The sequence below is a fragment of the Hyperolius riggenbachi genome, chromosome 12 (assembly GCF_040937935.1).
Source record: "Hyperolius riggenbachi isolate aHypRig1 chromosome 12, aHypRig1.pri, whole genome shotgun sequence".
NCBI classification, from domain to species: Eukaryota; Metazoa; Chordata; class Amphibia; order Anura; family Hyperoliidae; genus Hyperolius; species Hyperolius riggenbachi.
Window position 1 is genome coordinate 37,425,724 of NC_090657.1, and position 22,978 is coordinate 37,448,701.

Genomic DNA, 22,978 nt, shown 5'->3' on the forward strand with positions numbered 1-22,978 from the left:
GGATCTGGGTGCTCCCACATATGTGATCGCACGCCAGACAAAGAGCAAGTGAATAACCAGCAGTATATATACTCTAGGACCTTTCCAGGACCTCCCTAATTGCTGGTCCAATGAGAGCAGTGGAATTTGTCAGCTGGTCAGCCGACTCCCTTCTAACTGCTATTTAAACTCTGCCTCTGTGCTCGCGCGCGTGTAAGTCTGAATCTTGGTGGACTATCAGTCCCAGCCACACCAGTACTGTCATGCAATGTATCTAGTGCGGGGGCCGCCTCTGATGCGGATTCCGCCGTTACCAATGCGGATTCCGCCGCACTGCCTATGCGGCATGCGGCGTTTTTTCCGCGTTGTGACGCCATGCTGGACGCGGAAACGGCCGCCTCACCTCGAGAGACAGCGGCCTTTCCGCGTTTCCTTATAGTATTGCTTTGCGTTAGTCCACGTTAAAATATTTTCTAAAGTGCGGCTTTAACGTCCCACTGTGAAAGAGGCCTAAGGCCCTGTTCAGTGTTCAGGTGTGTTGCACAATCATTCTGCATGTCAACTCCCTGCCCATACAATTCTATGGGGCTGCTCACAGTACTGCGATTGTGAAGGATTGCATTATTGTAACTCTATTTTGTGAAGAAATAAAAGGACACGTATACCATGATTTCAGCAAGCTGGTTTACAAGCAGTCCCTTTGTCTGTTGGGTATGTGTAGAGGCAAGTGATTGCTTTGGTCTCCTAAGATAAAATGTTAAAGGAGGAATCCACTTAGCGCTGAGGGATGGCGATTGTGGAAACATAGCTCTCTGGCATGCTGCAGCCGGATGTGTATCTTTCCTCCCCATAAAAATGCAATTTTCCCTCCAAAATGGAGAAGCCTTGCCAAGCTATGATTTGTATACTTAGTAACTACTCCAGTATTTGCACATACAAGAACAGCGAGATTTGGGGAACCTTAAAGTGTACCTGAGATGGGGAATTAAACAAAAACTATACATACCTGGGGCTTCCTCCAGCCCCCTCCAGGCTTATCGTTCTCACGCCGTCATCCTCCACCCCCTCGTTCGTCCGCAACTGGCTCCGTTAAGTTGTCCAGTCGGGGCAGTTGGCGCAGTCCGGCTGCACACACTCCCCCGCTGCGCTACCAGTGGCGGGAGCACGCAGCCACGTCGTGCATGCGCAGTTGGGCCCAGACCGGAGGACTTTCTAGGGCCAATTGGGGATGAACGGGGAGGCGTAGGAGCAATAAGCCTAGAGGAAGCCCCAGGTATGTATATTTTTTGTTTATTCACCCCATTTCAGGTTCTCTTTAAAGCAAACCAGAAGAGAAAATAAACGTGGAATAATTAATTGTAAGTTTAGTACAGCCAAGAAATAGAACATTAGTAGCAAAGACTAGAGTCTCCTATTGTATTCCAGTACAGGAAGAGTTAAAAAACTTCAGTTGTTATCTATGCAAAAGAGCTTCTCTGAGCTCCTCAACTTCCTGTGTCAAATACAGTCCTGATTTCTGAAGCACTTATACATCAAAGAAACAGCGAGAGACCGCTTTAGATAAGGTTTTACTGCAGGAAAGTTCAAAGGAGCATTATTTCTGCTTTGTTTTATACTTTAAAAACAGAGTGTGCTTTTTATACAGCAACTGTGACAGAATAATACATTGTTATATAAAAAAAGCTGTATCTCTGATTATGAAAATATGAGATTCTTTTCTTTGCTACTAATGTTCTATTCTTAAAGGGGCACTATGGTGAAAAATTGTAAAATTTAAAATATGTGCAAACATAGACAAATAAGACAAATAAGAAGTACGGTATGTTTTTTCCAGAGTAAAATGAGCCATAAATTACTTTTCTCCTATGTTGCTGTCACTTACAGTAGTTAGTAGAAATCTGACAGAAGCGACAGGTTTTGTACTAGTCCATCTCCTCACAGGGGATTCTCAGTAAGGCTTTTATTCTTTATAAAGATATTCCCTAAAAAGGATTTAAACAGTGATGCTGGCCAGCTTCCCTGCTCCCTACACAGGTTTTTGGTAGTTGGACAGAGCAACTGCCATTCACTAAGTGCTTTTGAAAATAAATAAATCCCTGAGAATCCCCCATGATGAGATGAGCTAGTCCATCTCCTGTCGCTTCTGTCATATTTCTACTACCTACTGTAAGTGACAGCAACATAGGAGAAAAGTAATTTATGGCTCATTTTACTCTGAAAAAACATACTTCTTTATGTTTGCACATATTTAAAATTTTCCAATTTTTCGCCAGAGTGCCCCTTTAACCTGTACTACACATACAATTCATTATGTCATAAGTTTTTTTTCCCCCTTCAAGTTTGCTCTAACTGGCAGAATGCTGACATGTGATTGGCCGTGACACTTTCACAGCGCTGGGTCCAGTGGGACCATTTCTACGTTTTATGTGATGATTATTTTTATGAGGCACTAGAGTTATAAGTCTCTCACAAACCAGGTTTTATGTGATTGCTGCATATTGTTGGAACATATGTTGCTGATAATAGATGGGGGATTAGATGTGGCGTATTCTTTACAGCACAGCCATAAATGCTGGACGTACGTGACTCAGGATTTTTATCCTCCGGGGTCTATAAATACCATGCAGAGCCCTCCTTCTGCATGCAGCTTGAAAATAAAAACACAGTGGCATTGCATGCTGGGTAATGGCCGGAGCCTTCATCCTGTGCTGCTAACTGTGCATGGTGACATCACTCACTAATGTTCTGGAGGGGAATGTGTATTGGCCGTGCCAGGAGCTGTGACACAGCGTTCCTATAAAGCCAGGTCCTGCGGATCATTGCTGGTGTCCCATGGGGAAGGGCTGAGTGACCTCATACAGGGTGGAAACAACTGCATTAGTAGTACAGAGGCGCCAACAGGGTAAAAAAAAATATTTCTTTAAAATGGATAAAATGAAGTAGGTAGCGGTGGACTTACCCCTCCAAAACAGACACAAAAAAATTGCTGTTTTAAGCAAAAATCAGATTATTTACATACTCCGAACAAGGTGCAACGCGTTTCGTGGGTATATCCCACTTCCTCAGGCAATAAATAGGAGCCTATCACCAATGCGGTCCGGTACATAGCCTGGCGCCTCTGTCATACAGGGTGGCAGTCAAGTCTATAAAAGAGGGGACAGCCTACACATTTAGGGCCAGTGTGCACCAAGCAGATCCACAAAACGCTAGAGGTTTTTGAAGCAGATTTCAGCGATTCTAGGCATGATGAGAGGTTTTCTAAGCGTGCCTAGCATTTTTTGGAGCGTTTTTGTGTAGCAGATGTCATATTTTGTTACAGTTAAGAGTCCATTCACACTAGCAATTTCCCAGCGATTTTTCACTGTATAGAAAGCGTTTTTCCAGCGATTAGCATTTTGTGATTTCAAGTTCAATTTAGCCCGCAGAATCGCTCAGAAAACGCTGCAGGCAACACTTATGCATTTCAGAAAATCGCTTAGATGAGAACACTTCCATACACTTTCATTGTACACACGTTTTTCAAACCACTAGCGATTTTCAGCAATGCTGAAATCGCGGTGAAAACGCACAAGTGTGAATAGGCCCTAAAGCTGTTACTAAACAGCTTCTGTAACAAAAATGCTTGGAAAACTGATCTTGCGTTTTTCAGAGTGGTTTTCCACTTTTCTTATACTTTAACATTGAGACAGAAACGCCGCAGATACCTAAAAAAAAAAATGCTGCAGCCCCCGAGTTTGCGTTTGTGGAAAAAACGAGCCGCTCTGCTGTGCACCAGCCCATTCACTTTTATTAGCCAAGCGGTTTCCCCCTGCAAGTGTTTTAAAAACCGCTTCAGAACCGCTCTGGTGTGCTCCAGCCCTGTGCTACGTAAAGATTAGGGTTGGAACAGTGCAAACATTTTTTATCCATTATAGGGGACAGATTAAATCTGAACTCTGCTGAAGCTTTTTTTTCCCCTTGGATTAGGAGAGAATGGCCAGTATGCAATTAACTTTTTCACCTAAGTTTTCTCCTGGGAGATAATTTTCATATACTATTTAGAAAAGCTTTTCAGCACTTTTCAAATGAAAAAGTACCAAAAAAGTAGGTGCCTATGTGCTATCAAAACTATGTTAAAGGATACTTTAGTGCAAATTGAAATTAAAAGCTACATAGTGTGCCTGCGCAGAGCACTCCCGACCGCGTCCACGCAAAAAAAGACCCCGTCACCCGGCGGTGCCTGTGCAGTCAGCTGCGACCACCCCGACCAGGAAGTAAGTCTGGGGGGTTGCTAGGCTGTACCGGAGGAGGCCTGGAGTAGAACGGGGGAGCGGTGGGGATGAGGAGAGCCCACTAAACATGCCTGCTCCCTCATTTTTAATTTCAATTTGCACTAAGGTATCCTTTAAGTGTTTTCTTGCTTGCTGGTGATTTTTAAAAGGCATTTTATTGACCAGTATCACTTAGGAGAAAACTCAGGAGAAAAAGTTAATTGCATATTCATATGTAAGGAAATGTATGCAGCTTGAGGCTAGGAACACACTAGGCAGAATCGCATACGCGTTTTCCACTATGTGCTATGGAAACCGCATATGCGATTCTGCCCAGTGTGTTCCTGCCCTGAAAACTGTGGGTCCCTTTTCAAGACTCATACGTTTGCATACAAAATTTGCATAATCATACAAAGTATTTTCATCTCATTGACCATCCCTACTGGCCGAAAATCTGTATGAATATCTGTTACCTAGAAATGATTTAGTTTATAGTTCGTAGTTTCCCTGAATCCAGTTACTGTGGACCAGGGCCGGATTTACCATAAGGCTCTGTAGGCACGTGCCTGCAGGCGCCTGATCATGGAAGGGCAGCTGACTCACATCTCCTCGTGCCTCCCTCCCTCCTTTCCTATGCAGGGTCCCGAGCAGAGTGTAAATGAGCAGTTACTCACCCAGCTTTTGGCATTCCACTGACGAGATCTCCCTTCAGTTTGGGGCACCACTAGCTACTTAATACTGAGGTTCCTCTTGCTACCTAATGCTAAGGGACACCTATAGCTTTGACAGGCAAGGGAAGTAGGGGAGAAGTGACAGCTGGGCCAGCCAGCACACATGTGCTGCGGTTTGGTGGGAGCTTATAGGTTCTCCGAGGGCGAGGTCTAGGGTGCAAGGACATCTGTGCCTATGATGTAAATCCAGGCCTGCCGTGCACAACACAAATTCTTATTTGGCCTCTGTGATCATGTGACCACATAGATGTGTCAGTCTCTTACCCTGCCAGGTTTATTCCCATGTTGGAATGTAGAATGAATTTGCAAGTTGTAAACCAATCACGACCTGAGTGTCCACATGAATAAGCATGATGTCAGTGTTACATTTTGCAGACACTGAGAATGTTCCTTGCTCTCTCTCCCAGCGCAGTCATTGCGCTCCTTCTGGTTCCTGGCAGCTCGGCTGTAATTGACAGTCCCCTGCGGGGGAAACAAACCAAGCTCGCGAAAGCACATTAGCATCTCTGAGATCTTCCTGATGCCACTGTGAGTCAGACAGTACAGTGTAGATGTATTGTCTGGGTATTGTCTGCAGCATCACAGCACCTCCAGGCTGACTGTGTTGGTACTGTGCTGCTGCCCTCGAAGATGTCTGCACTGATTTTCTGACTCTTGATTAACGATGATCTGTTTCTTGCAGGTTCACCTCGCTCCAGGATGTCTGAGCAGTATCATCAGGACTACAACGCGGTGGGGAACCACGCTGCCGACTTTCCTCAAGACGCCTACTCTGGACGGCCTGGGGACAACGCTGATCATGGCCAGGAGGGCGTCATTAGGCTGCCTACTGCTTCACAACATGGAGATGGTGAGCAAAGCCTACGGTCCCCCCCCCCCCAACACACACACACACACACACTTCAATCCACTGTTGTAAAAGCTTCCAGCCAAGACCGTTTTTAGCTCTAGTTGAACTGTACGCCTTGATTTACTAGAATCAGAATCGCTTTTTTTCGCCAAGCACGGCAGAACCGTGCCCGGAATTGGATTTGGCAAAGAGGTATGGCACAGTAAAAGCAATACGACATAGGAAGTAAGACAACACAGGTTTACAGAGACAGAAGCATGTTACACAAGATAAAAACAGTGGTACTAATGGACACTTCTAGCGAAAAAGTGATCAGGGCAGCAACAGCCGTGGTCGGATGGCAGTCAGTAGACGGCTACAGGGGGGAACGTTTGTGGAGATGGCAGAGTTCAAGAGTCTAATGGCCGTGGGGAAAAAAAATGTGTTCCTTCGTCCTATGGTCTTGGCCGGGATGGACCAGAACCTCCGGCCCGATTTGTGCCGACTGAAAAGGCTGTGACCTGGGTGGGAGAGGTCGCCAGTGATTTTCATGGCTCTGGCAAGCAGTCTAGTGTTGTAGATGAGGTCTAAGGGGGGTAGAGGTTTCCCAGTTATTCTTTCCACTGAGCTGATGACCCTCTGAATGTTGTATCTGTCTCTAGCGGTAGAGCTAGCCTACCAGACCAGGATGGACGAGCAGAGGACCGACTCAATGGTGGCAGAGTAGAAGGATCTCAGAAGTACCTGGGCCATACCGAACTTCTTTAGTTGGTGTAGAAAGAAGAGTCTTTGCTGCGCCTTCTTCCCATACTCTTGAGATGGTGTTAGCCCTCCAGGTCAGGTCATCAGAGATGGTTGTGCCCAGGAGGCTGATGCTTGATACCCTTGCGACTTCAGTTCCTTCAATGTAGATTGAGGGTGGGTTTTTAAAGCTTTGAACCCGCACAGGGATACAGAACATAGGAACAACCTCTCCCATTTTGTTTGTGTTTTATTCCCTTGCTATAGCATCATTCCCCTCTACTATCTCAATAAAAATGTGTTATATTGGCAAGCTTTGATCTCCCTCCCACAGTCGTATTTTCAGTTATTCCTTGGTTCCCCCAAATTTAAGTTGTTGTTTTTTATTATGAGCTCATCAGAGGCTCGTCTATTCATCTTTTTGCTGTAACAGGTAGTGCGTGACCTGCAAAAAATTTCCAAGTCCATGCAGGATTATGTAAAACTTCTATGCAAATATATGCAGCTTGAAAATGGACCAATGAAATTCCACCTAGGCTTCATTTGATTGGTCCATATTCAAGCTGTTGCATAATGCTGCATGGACTTGGAATCATTTGCATCTTATTAAACACCCGGGATGGGGTTATTAATGTGCACTTGTATCAAATTTTACTGTGGTTAACAGAAAGGTCACCTTGCAAAAGACCTGCAGAAACTTGGTCAAAATGGAAGGGGGGAGGTTAGTGGCTGTAACAGCCACGTCCTTCCTTCCTTCCTGGATGTGATTGGTGTGTGTCATGCCCCGCCCCCTACCACAAATTATACTGGGAGGCCGGGCTACTGCCATGGCATGGCGGCCCTCATCTAGATGACAGCAGAGATCCAGCTGGCAACCTCAGTGTGATTTTATTGCAGGAGACTTGAGGGAAATAAGTGGTGATCTGGAAGGATTTGGTGATGAGGGGCCCTTCATAGAGGAAGGATGAAGAAAAAAAACACCTGTACATACACTGGCTAAAGACTAAACGTTTCTTCTTTCGTTTTCATTTTGCTGGCGCCCCCTGTTGTTTTTTCGCAGCAATGCCTGCTTGCGCTGCCCTTCCCTTTCAACATAGCCATATTGCGATGGCCCCGCTTGCTGGCATTGAAGAACTCTACGATTATGAGGGCCTGTCGGAGCCTGGGGGCTGTAGTACGCCAAGTAGCGTGCAAGGGATGTCCCTGTAGGTGACAGCTGTGGTAGTGGCGTCCGTAGTGGCCTTGGCGTAGTGGAACCAATTACAGAACTAGTGTGTGTGTGTGTGTGTGTGCGCGTGCGTGCGTGTGTACAGTGTGTCTGTGTGTGTGTGTACAGTGTGTACAGTGTGTGTGTGTGTGTGTGTACGTGTGTGTGTGTGTGTGTGTGTGTCTGTGTGTGTGTGTGTACGTGTGTGTGTACGTGTGTGTGTGTGTGTGTGTAGAATAACTTCCCAGCCAGTAGTAAAACCTCCCTCTGCTTTCCAACAATATAAAATTATTTTTGCCTGAAAGTCTGCAGCTTTGCATACTTGTTATCCCTAATTGATTTGTCTCTGTATTTAATTTAGAGCTTACTGCTTCATTATTTTCCACTGCAGTCTCTTGCTCCCTCCCGATGTGAGACCATTTTTTATTTATTTTTTTACTGCTGTTTTATTTTAAGCATTTTTTTTCTGCTACATCAGTGGTTTTCTGGGTGTGACAGGCGCCCTGAAGTATGTCAGCATTGCTCAAGTTAAAGAATGACATTGCATCTTTCACTGCGGTGGTGTCTGATTCCTGATCTACCTACCGTATAACAAGCAGAGGAGAAGTACTGCGCAGTATTCCATAGCAGGACAGCAGCCTATTATAAGAGAGCAAAGTCATATCTTGACCTCTGAGATAGTTTGGGTTTTTAATTGGACAGCTTCTGAAGTCATTTAAACAACTGCACACCTCCAGCTTTGCTGGAGGCCAAACGCAAACATTCCGCAAGCTGCATTTTTTCCGCATTTGCGATTGGCCTGTATTCTTCAATATTCAGCAAGAATCGCAGCTAAAAAAAAATGCTCGTTTTAAATGGAAAAAAAATCACAATCGCAGCACGTTGCGATGTTGATTGTGATTTTTTTGGGGGGAAAAATTGGTTATTATTGGTTTTAGCCTCTCTTTAATGTATTGGTTGTCCTTACATGTGAATGGGGTTGGAGCCCCGATCATTAATGGAATTCACTCATTTATTGATTTTTGGCCCATTTGAAGATAATAATTCATATTTTTATAGAGCTTTTCTCCCCGCAGACTTAAAGCGATGTGACCATGCGTTCAGCAGTCTAATAGGCTCAGATAAAGAAAGCTGTGCAGAGAAGGAGCCTCTCGTACTGATTGTGGAAGCGAGTTCCATAGAGTAGGGGCTGCATAGGAAAAGGCCCGGGCACCGAATGCTTTTAACTGAATCCTGGGAATAACCAAATTCATCTTACTGTCAGAGCGGAGGGTGCGTGGAGGGGCATAAAGTTCCAATAGATCCGCTATGTATTTGGGTCCCGTGTAGTTTAGGGCATTGAATGTCAGCAGGCAGATCTTATAATGGATTCTCCATTTTACTGGCAACCAGTTAAGAGTTTGCAGTATTTGGAAAAGTGTGAGCTGCAGGAGTCTGGCTGCTGCATTCTGTACTAGTTGTAAGGTGTGCAGAACTTTATTTGGGGATCCGATGAATAGGACATTTTAGTAGTCCAGGCAGAAGGATACAAATGAATGAACTAGTGCAGGTAGGTCTTCTGGGATAAGGTGTTTGATTCTTGCTATATATATCGGATGGAAGAATGAGGATTTGATGACAGATGATACCTGCTGTCTGAGTGTTGACTTTCCATCCAGGATCACCCCGAGTCTTTATGCTGTACAGCATCTCCCCCAATTGCTAGTTTAAAGTGGGGAGAGTTTTGGACTCCATCATATGAGAACCGCTTACTACCAACACCTCTGTCTTGTCAGAGTTCAGCCTCAACTGACTGTTGTTCTTCCAGTTTTGTAATTCCATAAGACAGGCATTAATGTATGCTGATGGGTCTTGTGTGCCAGGCCTGAAGGACAGGTACAGTTGAGTGTCGTCTGCATAACAATGGTATCCTAGGGCCTAGGCCATAATTCTGGACTATTTTGCCCACTGAGCTTGTAGACTGGAAAGAGTAACAGTGATAGCACAGAACCCTGTGGGACTCCATAAGCAAGTGGCACTGGATCTGATACAGGCATGTTGTTCCCTCACCCCCACATACCTCTTCACCCCACAAAAGAATGTATGAAACTAGTACTGCCTTTACTAGTAGGTTGATCGCTGCTTTAAAATTGTGCTTCTGAAATGTTCCATCTGCATTTGTAATATGTCTCTATGGCGTCCTTATCTGCCTGTCAGTTGGTAGTTAAGTGCTGAAAACAGAGTATGGACTATATCTTAAGGTGGCCATATACTGGTTGATTTGCCATCAGATCGACCAACAGACAGATACCTCTCAGATGGAATCTGATCAGAGAGGGATCGTATGGCTGCCTTTACTGCAAACAGATTGTGAATCGATTTCAGCATGAAATCGATTCACCATCTGTGGAGCTGCCGCTGCCGAACTCCCCCCCCCCCCCCCCCCCTCCTCCCTGCCAGCTATACATTACCTATTCCGCCGGCGCGAGTCCCCCGGTCTCCGCTGTCTTCTTCTCCGCTCTGGGCTCTGAGTCCGGCTGGCTTCCCTGAACTTCCTATCTGGGGAACAGTAGAGGAAGCTCGTTCCCGTCGATCCGTCCGTGCAGTAGATTTTGCTCAATCGCCGGCAGGTCGGGAGTGCATTGATAGCGGCGTTCGAATGCCCGATGACCGACGCTAGCAGCAATACATTACCTGCTCCGCCGGCGCGTATACCCGCTCTCTCCGCTGTCTTCTCCGTTTTGGGCTCTGAGTCCGGCTGGCTTCACTGAACTTCCTATCCGGGGAACAGTAGAGGGCGCTCTCCTGTTTAAACTTCCTGCCGGGACAGGAAGTTCAGTGAAGCCATCCGACTCGGAGCCCAGCGCGGAGAAGACAGCGGAGAGAGCGGGTATACGCGCCGGCGGAGCAGGTAATGTATTGCTGCTAGCGTCGGTCATCGGGCATTCGAACGCCGCTATCAATGCACTCCCGACCTGCCGGCGATCGAGCAAAATCTACTGCACGGACGGATCGACGGGAACGAGCGTTCTGTCAGCGTTTGCGCAACGATTTCACAGCATACTCGATCACAGTGATCGAATGTGCTGTATGTTGGCGAGAAAATCGTTAGGTGTATGGGCCCCTTTAGTCATTTTATGCAGTTTTAGTAAGAGTGACCTTCTGGTATCTTAAGACATTTGAAGATTTTGACCACCATGCATAGAAGGTTCTGCTCTTATTTCCATAAGCAAGAAAACCCAAGCTCCTTGGGGTATAGCTTGTAAAACGGCAATTAAGCTACTGTTCATATATTAAATAATGCAACAGTGTAGCTTAGCTGTGCATTATATTAATGGAGAATAGTTATAGATAACTGCTAGAAGTACCAGTCCTTCAGTAACTATGTGCCAGTAAAATGTTGTGTACAAGCGCAGGCATAAGCCCACTTCCAATCCTCCAGGCCTTCATCAAGCACTTAGAGGGAAATCAGTATGAGGCATGTGGCAGTGCAACCAAAGATCAAACTAACAGAGAGAAATTAGTGAGCATCACAGACTTTGGTCGTCACGCTAACTTTACATTTTCTTGACATATAATCATTGATCGTATTATCACTTTGGTTTCACCCACCAAGCTCAAAGCCATTCTTGACAGCGCCATCTTTTCTTTTGGCACAGAGGCGGGGAAACTAAATAGTGTATATTCCAACAGGTTAGTACCTGTGTTTGCTGTGTTTCCCTGTCAGATTTTTACTATGCCACCTCCACCATGGCCACAGCTTCCCACCCTTTCTATGTACCAGTGCTATAGTATGGTAATGAGCCTCCTTGAGAATGGCCAGGGCTGGATTTACCTCACAGGAGCCTATAGGCACAGATGTCCTGGCACCCTAGACTTCACCTTCCCACCAACCTACAAACCCCCGCCGAACCGCACCACAGATGTGCTGGCTGGCCCAGCTGTCACTTCTCCCTTACTTCCCCCTTACTTCCCCTACCCAGCCTAGGTAGCTACAGGTGCACTTTAGTATTAGGTAGCTACAGGTACCCTCAGTATAAGAAGCTAGAGGTGGCACTCAGGAAAGGAAGTGAGCCTCCTTTCCATCATCAGGTGCCTGTAGACACGTGCATTATGGTAAATCCAGCCCTGAGAGTGGCTAACCATTTTCCAATAATGTCTCCAGCAGCTGCAGGATGGATGCCCCACTCTGTGTGAGCTGTGCGTGGCTGACAGAGGCATTCTGGGAGTAGAGTTATCCACGTGGCTAAAGAGGATCGGCGGGGATCAGAGGAACACTCCCTGGGGAAATGAGTGTAATGTTTCCTCCTCACAGGTTACTCAGCTGGTCCCAAAACAGCAGTGTGATCCAACTGGAGCCAATGTTCTCAATACGTGGTACACTTACACCAGGGCCTACTTTAGTTGGGTTCTGGAGGTACCTCAACTTGTCATAGTCAATCTATTTTATTTAGTTTTAGGGAGAAAAAAAAAGATAAAACATATATATATATACATTAAACTAAATAAGTATTTACAGTTAAAAGCATCAAGAAATGTTTTTTAAATCAATATATACACAAGTATGAAGTACTCCTAAGAAATATGTATCAGGACTGTGGAGTTCGTACAAAAATCATCCTAATCTGATTCCTCAGTTTATAAAACCACCGACTCCAGGTTACTCCAACTCCACAGCCCTGATATGTATGCATCAAAGGGTTCTTGAGATGACGTTACTCACAACGAGGCACTAGGTAAACTCTGCCTTAAAGCAAGCCTGAGAGGTTTGTTAAAATAAAAATAAGTTAGATGATATGTACATAGATTGGTAACGCACTTGAATGAATTTTCCTGGATGGCAGCAAAGAGAAAAAAAGGATATACCACTAATCCTATTCAAATTGGCAACGTTCAGTAATAAAAAATCTCCTGCACTCATATGTTGCCTCATATAAATCACCTCTTTTAATAACACATATAAAATACAGTAAAATCCAGAAAAAAGAGAAAACCTGTATAAAATATGCAATAAATAAATGTGTATGCTGAATAGCAATGGTGCAATCGCTAATCGTCGTGGGAGATTTTTTTATTTAAAAAAGTTAGATACTTACCTAGACATGATCCTCAGGAGGTGTCCCCCCATCCATCAGGCGTTCCAGCGCTGACTGAGACACTCTGAAGTGCGGCCGCACTTAGCCTGCACAGTAGCACAGTTCTGCTCCGGCTTCAATGGAAAAGGCTGAGCTTGAGCAGTTCAGTGCTACTGCACAGACACGAGCCGTGGACAAGGGCTTGTCGACTGTCTTTCAGGGGAGGCAGTGCAGGAACGGCGCGGTGGAAGAGGACGGGGGAAGCTTCTGGATTATCTAGAGTTGTGCCGATATTTTTTTTTTTGCTAGAGGTATCCTTTAACAAAGGAGTACATGCTGTAATAATGTTGATTGACGCTAGACTAGAACAGACTGCCAGCATGAATAAATGCTTGTACTGCCCATACTGCACGATTCCTAGTTTCTAGAGCTACCATGACCTGCTGGAGTCCTGCTGCAATCATTAGGATACACAGTATGCAAACCACAACAGGTGCTCTAGAAAGTAATGGCCATGCCTGCCCTGTCCTACTGCTGCTCTCATACCCCAGTGCTGGGTCTCGTGAACTTCCTCCTGGAATCAGGTTTACATTGCTGAGGAGAGCCGGATGCTCCAACATTCCTGCTACTTCTCACCCTCTCTCTTACCAGCACTGAGCTAAATCCAGATGACAGACCAAATCACAGAAGTATTCCTTCACTTCATGGCAGGAGGCTGCAGGTAGAACTCCGCTCACATCATTTTATTCATTGTAAAAGCATCAAAGTAAGAGTCAGAGTGTAGAGCTGTTCTGGAGCAAAGAGTATAGAGCTGTTCTGGAGCACAGAGTATAGTTCCGGAGCACAGAGTATAGTTCTGGAGCAAAGAGTGTAGAGCTGTTCTGGAGCAAAGAGTATAGAGCTGTTCTGGAGCACAGAGTATAGTTCCGGAGCACAGAGTATAGTTCTGGAGCAAAGAGTGTAGAGCTGTTCTGGAGCACAGAGTATAGTTCTGGAGCACAGAGTATAGTTCTGGAGCACAGAGTATAGTTCTGGAGCACAGAGTATAGTTCTGGAGCACAGAGTATAGTTCTGGAGCACAGAGTATAGTTCTGGAGCACAGAGTATAGTTCTGGAGCACAGAGTATAGTTCTGGAGCAAAGAGTGTAGAGCTGTTCTGGAGCAAAGAGTATAGAGCTGTTCTGGAGCACAGAGTATAGTTCCGGAGCACAGAGTATAGTTCTGGAGCAAAGAGTGTAGAGCTGTTCTGGAGCAAAGAGTATAGAGCTGTTCTGGAGCACAGAGTATAGTTCCGGAGCACAGAGTATAGTTCTGGAGCAAAGAGTGTAGAGCTGTTCTGGAGCACAGAGTATAGTTCTGGAGCACAGAGTATAGTTCTGGAGCACAGAGTATAGTTCTGGAGCACAGAGTATAGTTCTGGAGCACAGAGTATAGTTCTGGAGCACAGAGTATAGTTCTGGAGCACAGAGTATAGTTCTGGAGCACAGAGTATAGTTCTGGAGCACAGAGTATAGTGCTGTTCTGGAGCAAAGAGTGTAGAGCTGTTCTAGAGCAAAGAGTGTAGAGCTGTTCTGGAGCAAAGAGTATAGAGCTGTTCTGGAGCAAAGAGTATAGAGCTGTTCTGGAGCAAAGAGTATAGAGCTGTTCTAGAGCAAAGAGTATAAAGCGGTTCTGGAGCAAAGAGTATAGAGCGGTTCTGGAGCATAGAGCTGTTCTTAGAGCCGTTCTGGAGCAAAGAGTGTAGAGCCGTTCTGGAGCAAAGAGTGTAGAGCCGTTCTGGAGCAGAGTATAGAGCCGTTCTGGAGCAGAGTATAGAGCCATTCTAGAGCAAAGAGTGTAGAGCCATTCTCGAGCAAAGAGTGTAGAGCTGTTCTGGAGCAGAGTATAGAGCCATTCTCGAGCAAAGAGTGTAGAGCCATTCTCGAGCAAAGAGTATAGAGCTGTTCCAGAGCTGTTTTGGATGAGCCGTGGCCACCATCATAAAAGTACAGAAAAGAACAATGTAAAGGCCCTTACTCACTGGTAGATAAATCGGGGAATGCTCAGTGACGCGACCTGACAAATGAGTGTTCCCTGGTCCATCTTCCTACCTGCTGTAGCACACAACGGGTGCAAATGAAAGTTCCTATGATTGCGGTACTTTGCGCAGGAGTCGTTGGAGATCCTAAAGATCCAATCTGCCATGACGGTCATAATCGATGCACGTCATAAAACATAATTTTCTTAATCGCACACATGTACCCACGTTGTGGCAAAAATCACTTCAGAAATTGTGACGTGGGTATGTAGCTTAAGTTGTGAAATAATGGAAAGTAATGGGGGTTCCACAAACATTCAGATGACCTCTTACCTGGTTTTGTTGTCCTGAGGTTACTTTGATCTCTAGTTGCTGCTGGTTATTCTTATTAATATGGTGCCAATGTCTTGTTTTGTACTGTTAAAGAGGAACTGCAGGTAGTCCCCGACTTACGAACGACCCGCCGATATGAACGGCATGGAATCTGTGTTTCCATGGTAACCAGTAAAAAAAAGGTTTCAAATTGGACTTGTAGTTTTTGAGAGAATCGATTTTTAAAAAATTCAAAGAAAAAGTGGCTTTTAAACTTGTATAAGCAGGTACAGAGGACAGAGGTGACACAGAGGGGGACACTGGAGACACGGGGGCACAGAGGAGGTACAGGGGACAGAGATGCGATCCAAGCGGCGCCTCCCACGATGCGGTCCACACGCATCACGTGACTGCAAACACTTCCTCCTTCAACCTGGAAGGAGGAAGTGTTTGTAATCAGGTGACCGCTGCTTGGACCGCATCGTGGGAGGCGCTGAGGGACGGATCTAAGAAGACGTCAGACAGGTAAGATTGACCTCCCCGCCCCCGCCCAGCCCGCACAGGTGATTTGATTTAACAGGATGAAATCCTGATAACCACTATCTGGATTTCATCCAAGTTTGGGGTTGAGCATCACTAACTGTGAATGAAGAATAAATAAGTAGTCGTAGGTGAGTGTGATGCACACCTTCAGTTGCCCAAAAGGGGGATGTGCCAAGGCTTAGTCCAGCAGTACTCCAGACATTCAAACTTGAGAAGAAGAAAGGCCGGCACCATCCAACGTAATTTTCATGCTCTTTTATTTTTCCAATTCATTACAGCAAATACATAGCGACGTTTCGAGGATAACCTCTTTATCAAGCTCTACTTGCAGCAAGAGCTTGATAAAGAGGTTATCCTCGAAACGTCGCTATGTATTTGCTGTAATGAATTGGAAAAATAAAAGAGCATGAAAATTACGTTGGATGGTGCCGGCCTTTCTTCTTCTCAATGAAGAATAAATAAGAGAATATTGGTTAAAAAATGACCCACTGTATGTCTGTTTGGAATTGACCTGTTGTAATATTCAGGGGTGGAACTATACTAATTTTATTGTGTCTATAACGAGGGTTGCTACTTTATCATAGAAATCATGAGAGGAATTTTCCACTATAGTAATTCCATTTTTGTAAATCGCAAATCACAATTGCTTTCTGGAGCGATTTTAGGTGGGAAAATGCAATGCAAATGAAAAATCGCAATCGCATAACAAAAGTAATGAAAAATCGCAATCGCTGGTGTTTGTGATTGGCCCTGAGAGAGATCCTCTGGTGATGCTCCAGGACATGTTAATGAACTTGAGGTCCGTTAGAAAAGCTTCCTTTCTCAGTAAGTTTATAATGCGGGGGGTGAAAGGTTAGACGGGAACTGCGCAGCACTTAGTGTGGATGGAATGGAGCTGAGTGCTGTCCGCCCATAACCTGTCGGCTTTGTAATTCCATCTTAGTAAAAGCACAGAACAGAGAAAGCTGGGAAGACGCTGCTTTATAGCGGTGGTGTGTCCTCTCCGCTTTATGACGAGAGCACGTGTAAACACTCTCATGTGAAAACAAGTTCTGTGTGCCTGATAAGCTGCAGCTGCATGCAGTGATAACCACAGCAGAAGGAAACCTACACTAGGCTTTTGTTTCTTTTCTTTAAAGACTGACATTTTGTACATTTTTCATTTTCATGCCAAAATGTAACAGCTAACCCTTTATCAGCCAATTTATTTAGAGGCTTGCAAGTGCTCCAGGCCTATTTATTTTAGCACTTTTGTATTTATTTGTTACATTTGTTTCCTACTAAATAGTACTGCTGTAATGTGTATGTATGGCCACTTGTCACTAGAGGGCAGTGTGAAACAATAACAGAGGACTTCTGCCTTCAGTTTCTATATTTTCTGCTAGCAGAGAGAGATCAAAGCATTCCAAGAATTTACAGCACAACAAGTTTTGATGACTGAAGTCAAGAGCAGTGCAATACAGATTTTGCCCATACATACATCAAATCCGATCAGAGAACGATCTGTTGCCTGCCCACACACCACAGACACATCACAGACCTAAGTGAATCTGGCTGACTGGTCTAGTTTCAAGCTGCATACAATTTGCATGCAAGCTGGAATTATTAGCATCGCATTAACATCACGCTTTGTGAGTCAGAATCGCCCGCCATGACTCCGCCACACCCTCCTGTCAGGACTCCCTCAGAACCACATCCCCTCCCCCCTACAATCCGCCATGAACGCAGCAATTAGACTAATTACTCCTCCCACCGTTCTGTCTCCATGACTCCGCTATGCAAATCTCTCCATTGGCTTCCAATCCAATTCAGAATCAGCTTCAAGATCCAGTATTTGGCCTACAAATCTATACACAGGTCCTGCCCGACCTACATTTCTGACCTGGTCAGCAGATACACACCTGGACACACCTCGCTCCTCCAACAACCTTCTCCTAACCACCCTACGCATCTCGCACTCCCATGCATGACTACAGGACTTCACTAGAGCTGCTCCCATCTTGTTGAACTCTCTCCCACTGCCCATCAGGCTTTCCCCCTCCTTCAACGCCTTCAATTCAAACTTGCCCTCAAAACTCTCTTTAACCACTTGCCGACCGCACACTCATACCGTGCGGCGGCAAAGTGGTAGCTGGAGGACCAGCGACGCAGTTCTGCGTCGCCAGGTGCCTCCCTAATTAATCAGGAAAGGCCGCTCGCGCGAGCGGCCGTTTCCTGTCAGATCACGGAGCGGGTCTCCGTGAATAGCCTGCGAGCCGCTGATTGCGGCTCGCAGACTAAATGTAAACGTAGGAGACACATGTCTCCTTTGTTTACATTGTACGGCGCTGCTGCGCAGCAGCGCCGTAAGGCAGATCGGCGATCCCCAGCCAATCAGCGGCCGGGGATCGCCGCCATGTGACAGGGGACAGCCTGTCACTGGCTGCACAGGACGGATAGCGTCCTGTGCAGCCCCGATCACCGGGGGGGAGCAGGTAGGAGAAGGAGGGGGGAATTTCGCCGCGGAGGGAGGCTTTGAGGTGCCCCCCCCCCCCCCCGCTGCAGAGCCCACCCAGCACAGATCACTAAAAACAGTGCTGGTCCTTAAGGGGGGTAAAGGGTGGGTCATCAAGTAGTTAAGGAGGCCTACCTCACCTAAACGCTGCCCTAACTCTCTCTGCCGAGGACCTCTCAGTGCGCCTCTCTCCTTTTGTGTCACTCCTGCCCCTAGATTGTAAGCCTTTGGCAGGGCCCTCTCTTTGTGTATCATACATGAGTACACTCAACCCAGAATATGGTGAACTCGTATTATGGGGACTGCCACTCCATTGTATGATCTGGCACTGTACTATTACCTGTATTGTTGTATCTTATTGCTCATTACCTGTATTGTCCATCAACCCTGTTATCATTGTAATCTTATGTATTATACAGCATTGCGTAACATGTTGGCGCTATATAAATCCAATAAATAATAATGACAATTTCTATAATTCATGATAAGAATGCTATGCAGGCCTCTAGAGACATACAACGAATCCCAGTTAATGCATACTGTTTTATCCCATCCTCTTACAGACGGGTCCCCAGTGCTAGAGGAGGATCTAGCCAATGGAGAAGCAGCAAAAGACCAGGGTCACAAAGAGGCCCCAGAGGGCACCACCGGTAAGGCAGAGGTTGGCCAAGCTATTTGCCAGTGTCTTGCTAGGAGCACTATTCCCGTACAGCACTGACACATCCTGGCTATATTCCGCTCTGCTTTTCTGCACCGAATCTCTCTATTCGAGCATGCATACAATTCATGCATCGAAAGCTGGTTTAGGATCAAATCGTTTTATAAAAATACAATTATTAAAGGGAGCTCCAGTCATTTCCATTAAACTGTTCATATATTGAGCCACATCTGTATAATCTGCCGACCGCAAATCTCTACATTTCTGATTGTAAAGCAGAACTAACCTAACAGGTCCAGAAACTAGTACTCGTATCGTGGGGCCTTGCAAACAGGATGCATAAACAAGCCTCCAACATTAGTCAATAATAGGTCAATTGTATGTGCTTGACTAAAAGACCTTTTTTCAATAAACTGGTCCAAATTCTTCAAGAGAGGTCAAATTCCCTCTCTGTTTATAAGATGAATAGCTTATTAGCCTATCTTATATGCATTGGGCGCCTCCACCCTTGTTTTAAGTGTCTTGTCATACCTCTTTAGAGGTGATAGTTTTTAGTTGTCCTAAAGAACTTCCAGAGTGCGACCGCCCAGTTCCTGTCACCGACCTGAGAAACCGAGTGGAGACGGTTAATTTCCCGCCTGCTCTGACGGTGGTTGCAAGGATTTGCAAGGACTGTGAGTATATACAGTATATCCTTAGCAATTTGCTTTCCTGAATCTAACACTATTCTGCACCATTGGGCTCCTGGACTCCTTTTGTCTTGTAGATGAACCTGGGGTTGTTATAATCACAGGAACCATCGACATAAGCTATCTTCAACAATCAGGGCGGGGCCGAGGCAGAGGCTGGAGAGGCTCCAGCCTCAGGGCGCAGTGTAGGAGGGGGCGCACAACTCATTCAGCTGTCATTCCCCTATTGTGTGTGAAGCAGAAAGAAATAAGAAAAGGGGATACATGACAGTGACTGCAAGCCAGATAACTAGAGATTAAGGTGTTGGGGAGGTTGGGGGCTCTGGGGCACCTATTAGTCTAATAGCAATCAGTGTGTGAAGACTGACGTGGGAGGGATGGAGAGGCGCACTTTGCTGTCTCAGCTTTGGGTGCTGAAGGACCTTGTCCCGGCTCTGTCAACAATAGTGCACATAACGTGCTAAGTGCAAATATACAATAATTGGAAGTATATAATTGCCCTCTTCTCCGAATCCCAACTAAGTTTCGGCGTTGTCATCAGGGGATATTTGTTTTCCTTTTAAATATACGGTAAGTGCACAGACTATTTATGGGCTGTATTTATACCCATTTTGTTTAACCTCCTTAGCGGTAACCCTGAGTTGGGCTTGGAACGGAAATCGGGATGATATGCTGCCAGCCATTCTTCTTCTGGTCCTCGGTGGTGGTGTGGTGAGATCGACGTCTGTTGTCATGACGTCAGACGGCGATCTCACAATGGGGGTAGAGCACAACCCGGTGGCCGAAAGAGAACTGCAATGCTGGACTCAAGGGAGGGTAGTAAGTGCAGGGACTGCCACAGATCTATCCAACGGTAGGATTTTTTCCCTAAAATCTTTTAGACCCTAAAATCCCGATGTAATCCTAACGCTAGAGAGGTTCATGACTGGAGTTCCGCTTTAAATGGAACCTGAGGTGAAAGTGATATGGAAGCTGCCATATTTTTTTCATTTAAACAATGAAAGTTGCCTGGCTGTCCCACTAATCCTGTGTCTCTAATACTTTTAGCCATAGACCCTGAACAAGCATGCAGATCAGGTGCTCTGACTCAAGTTTGACTGGATTAGCTGCATGCTTGTTTCAGGTGTGAGATTCAGACCTAACTGATGCCAGAAGATGAACGGGACTGCCAGGCAGCTGGTATTGCTTAAAAGGAAATCAGTATGTCAGCCTCCATATCCCTCTCACCTTGGGTACACTTTAAAGGATACCCGAAGTGACATGTGACATGATGAGATAGACATGGGTATGTACAGTGCCTAGCACACACATAACTATGCTGTGTTCCTTTTTTTCTTTCTCTGCCTGAAAGAGTTAAATATCAGGTATGTAAGTGGCTGACCAGACAGGTCAGTCCTGACTCAGGCAGGAAGTGACTACAGTGTGACCCTCACTGATAAGAAATTCCTCTTTTTATCTCTTTCTTGCTCTCAGAAGCCATTTTCTGCTAGGAAAGTGTTTTATAGTTGCAATTTCTTATCAGTGAGGGTCACACTGTAGTCACTTCCTGTCTGAGTCAGGACTGAATCAGCCACTTGCATACCTAATATTTAACTCTTTCAGACAGAGAAAGAAAAAAAGGAACACAACATAGTTATTAGTGTGCTTGGCACTGTACATACACACGCCTATCTCACCATGTCACATGTCACTTCGAGTATCCTTTAACAAATAGAGACGATCCAATCCACTTGATCCTTTGTCTTCTTTCCTTGCACCCCTGAATTGCTTCACTTTGCCCTCTTCTGTCACTATTTGGCCTGGCCACTGTTTTATTTTATGCTGGTTCTCTTTGGACCCGGATGGGTGCCGCTTCTCCCGACACACAATGCATGGCAGTTTTATGCTCTCTCCTCTTTCTGAGTTTGGCTTCTCTCCTGTTCTGCTGATTCCTCCTTCAGCCTGTCAGTCTCCTCTCTATTCCCTGTGCGGCTGGCTCCAGTGCTGGTTCTAGTACTGCGATAGGCCTTTATTTCTGTGCTTGCTGAGCTCTGATCATGGGATCGGGCTGTATCACCAGAATAACCGCAGCTAAGTACAGCACCAAAGAATCTGAGGTATGCAGACATAATGTTATATTTCTATCCTGTGGGTCAATCTGTCCAGAACAGCTATTTCAGTGGATGCTGAAGAGTTAAAGTGGAACTCTGCACATAATGCACATTTCTTTCATAATGTATTTCAACGTTATTTAAATCACCTCTTCAGGTAAGTGTATAGTGAGTATTTCATGCCAGCAGTGTGGACTATTCACATCTACAGGTACATGAGAAGGATAAGTGTCTAATCACAGCCATTGTGAGGCCACATCCCATTAAAGGTGTCGAACGGACATGCCACAGGATGTCGGGCCGACGTGGTTAGTCGGTTAACGGTGAGCGATATCGAGATGAGTGATGAAACCGTTGACGCTGCCCCCTTCTAATGTTCAATGTGCCCCCAGGTGCCCAGTGCACTATACATTACCTGTCCATGTCCGCCGCTGGCTCCAGGCTCCGTCCTCCGACCATACGTGCGTCCCACATGGTTGCCGGGATACATCTTGGGTAGCTTTTGGATCAGGCAACAGTATAGTAAACAGGAAAGGTCTCGGTAGGCTTATATGGGCTGCCAGCAATAGGCTTTTAATGTAATCAGACATGCAAATCCAATGTGTTCTATTTAAAGGATACCTGAAGTGACATGTGACATGAGATAGACATGTGTATGTACAATGCCTAGCACACAAATAACTATGCAGTGTTTTTTTTCTTTCTTTGCCTGAAAGAGTTAAATATCAGGTATGTAAGTGGCTGACTCAGTCCTGACAGAAAGTGACTACAGTGTGACCCTCACTGATAAGAAATTCCAATTATAAAACACTTTCCTAGCAGAAAGGGGCTTCTGAGAGCAAGAAAAAGGTAAAAGGGGGAATGTCTTATCAGTGAGGGTCACACTGTAGTCACTTCCCGTCTGAGTCAGGAATGAGTCATCCATTTACATACCTGGTATTTAACTCTTTCAGACAGAGAAAGGAAAAAAAGGAACACAGCATAGTTATTTGTGTGCTAGGCACTGTACATACCCATGTCTATCTCATCATGTCACTTCAGGTATCCTTTAAGTGAAATTCCTATAAAAAAGATATTGTACGCATATATGTGTAAAGATGAATAAAGATATGTCCGTCTTTTCTTGTTGATATTGTTTAAGAAATCCATTGTCCATGCTGCCTGCTGTAGCACGACAATACTAACTAGTATACGTGAATTTACTCTGTCCAGTGTCACATGGAGGCCAGTAGAACTACATACTGACACCAGCCACCTAGCATTGAGATCCTGTGAAGTGTCCTCCAGTGCCGAATGGGTAGTCTATGCACCCTCTACCATAATCCTTGTAATCCTTGATGCTAGTGTTATGCATTGGGGGCTAGAATGATGTCATCATTATCCG

At 45.5% G+C, this 22,978-nt stretch overlaps 1 protein-coding gene across 14 annotated transcripts in view; it reads left to right on the forward strand.

The window, feature by feature from the left end:
• MAPT (microtubule associated protein tau) overlaps window positions 1-22,978 on the forward strand; it is a 222,976-nt gene that overhangs the window by 132,572 nt on the left and 67,426 nt on the right. For all 14 annotated transcript variants that reach the window (XM_068263569.1, XM_068263579.1, XM_068263581.1 and 11 more), the window contains exons 2-3: window positions 5,643-5,810; window positions 18,721-18,807. In XM_068263569.1, coding sequence (XP_068119670.1) covers window positions 5,643-5,810; window positions 18,721-18,807 — 255 coding nt within the window. The remainder of the gene's footprint in view (window positions 1-5,642; window positions 5,811-18,720; window positions 18,808-22,978) is intronic.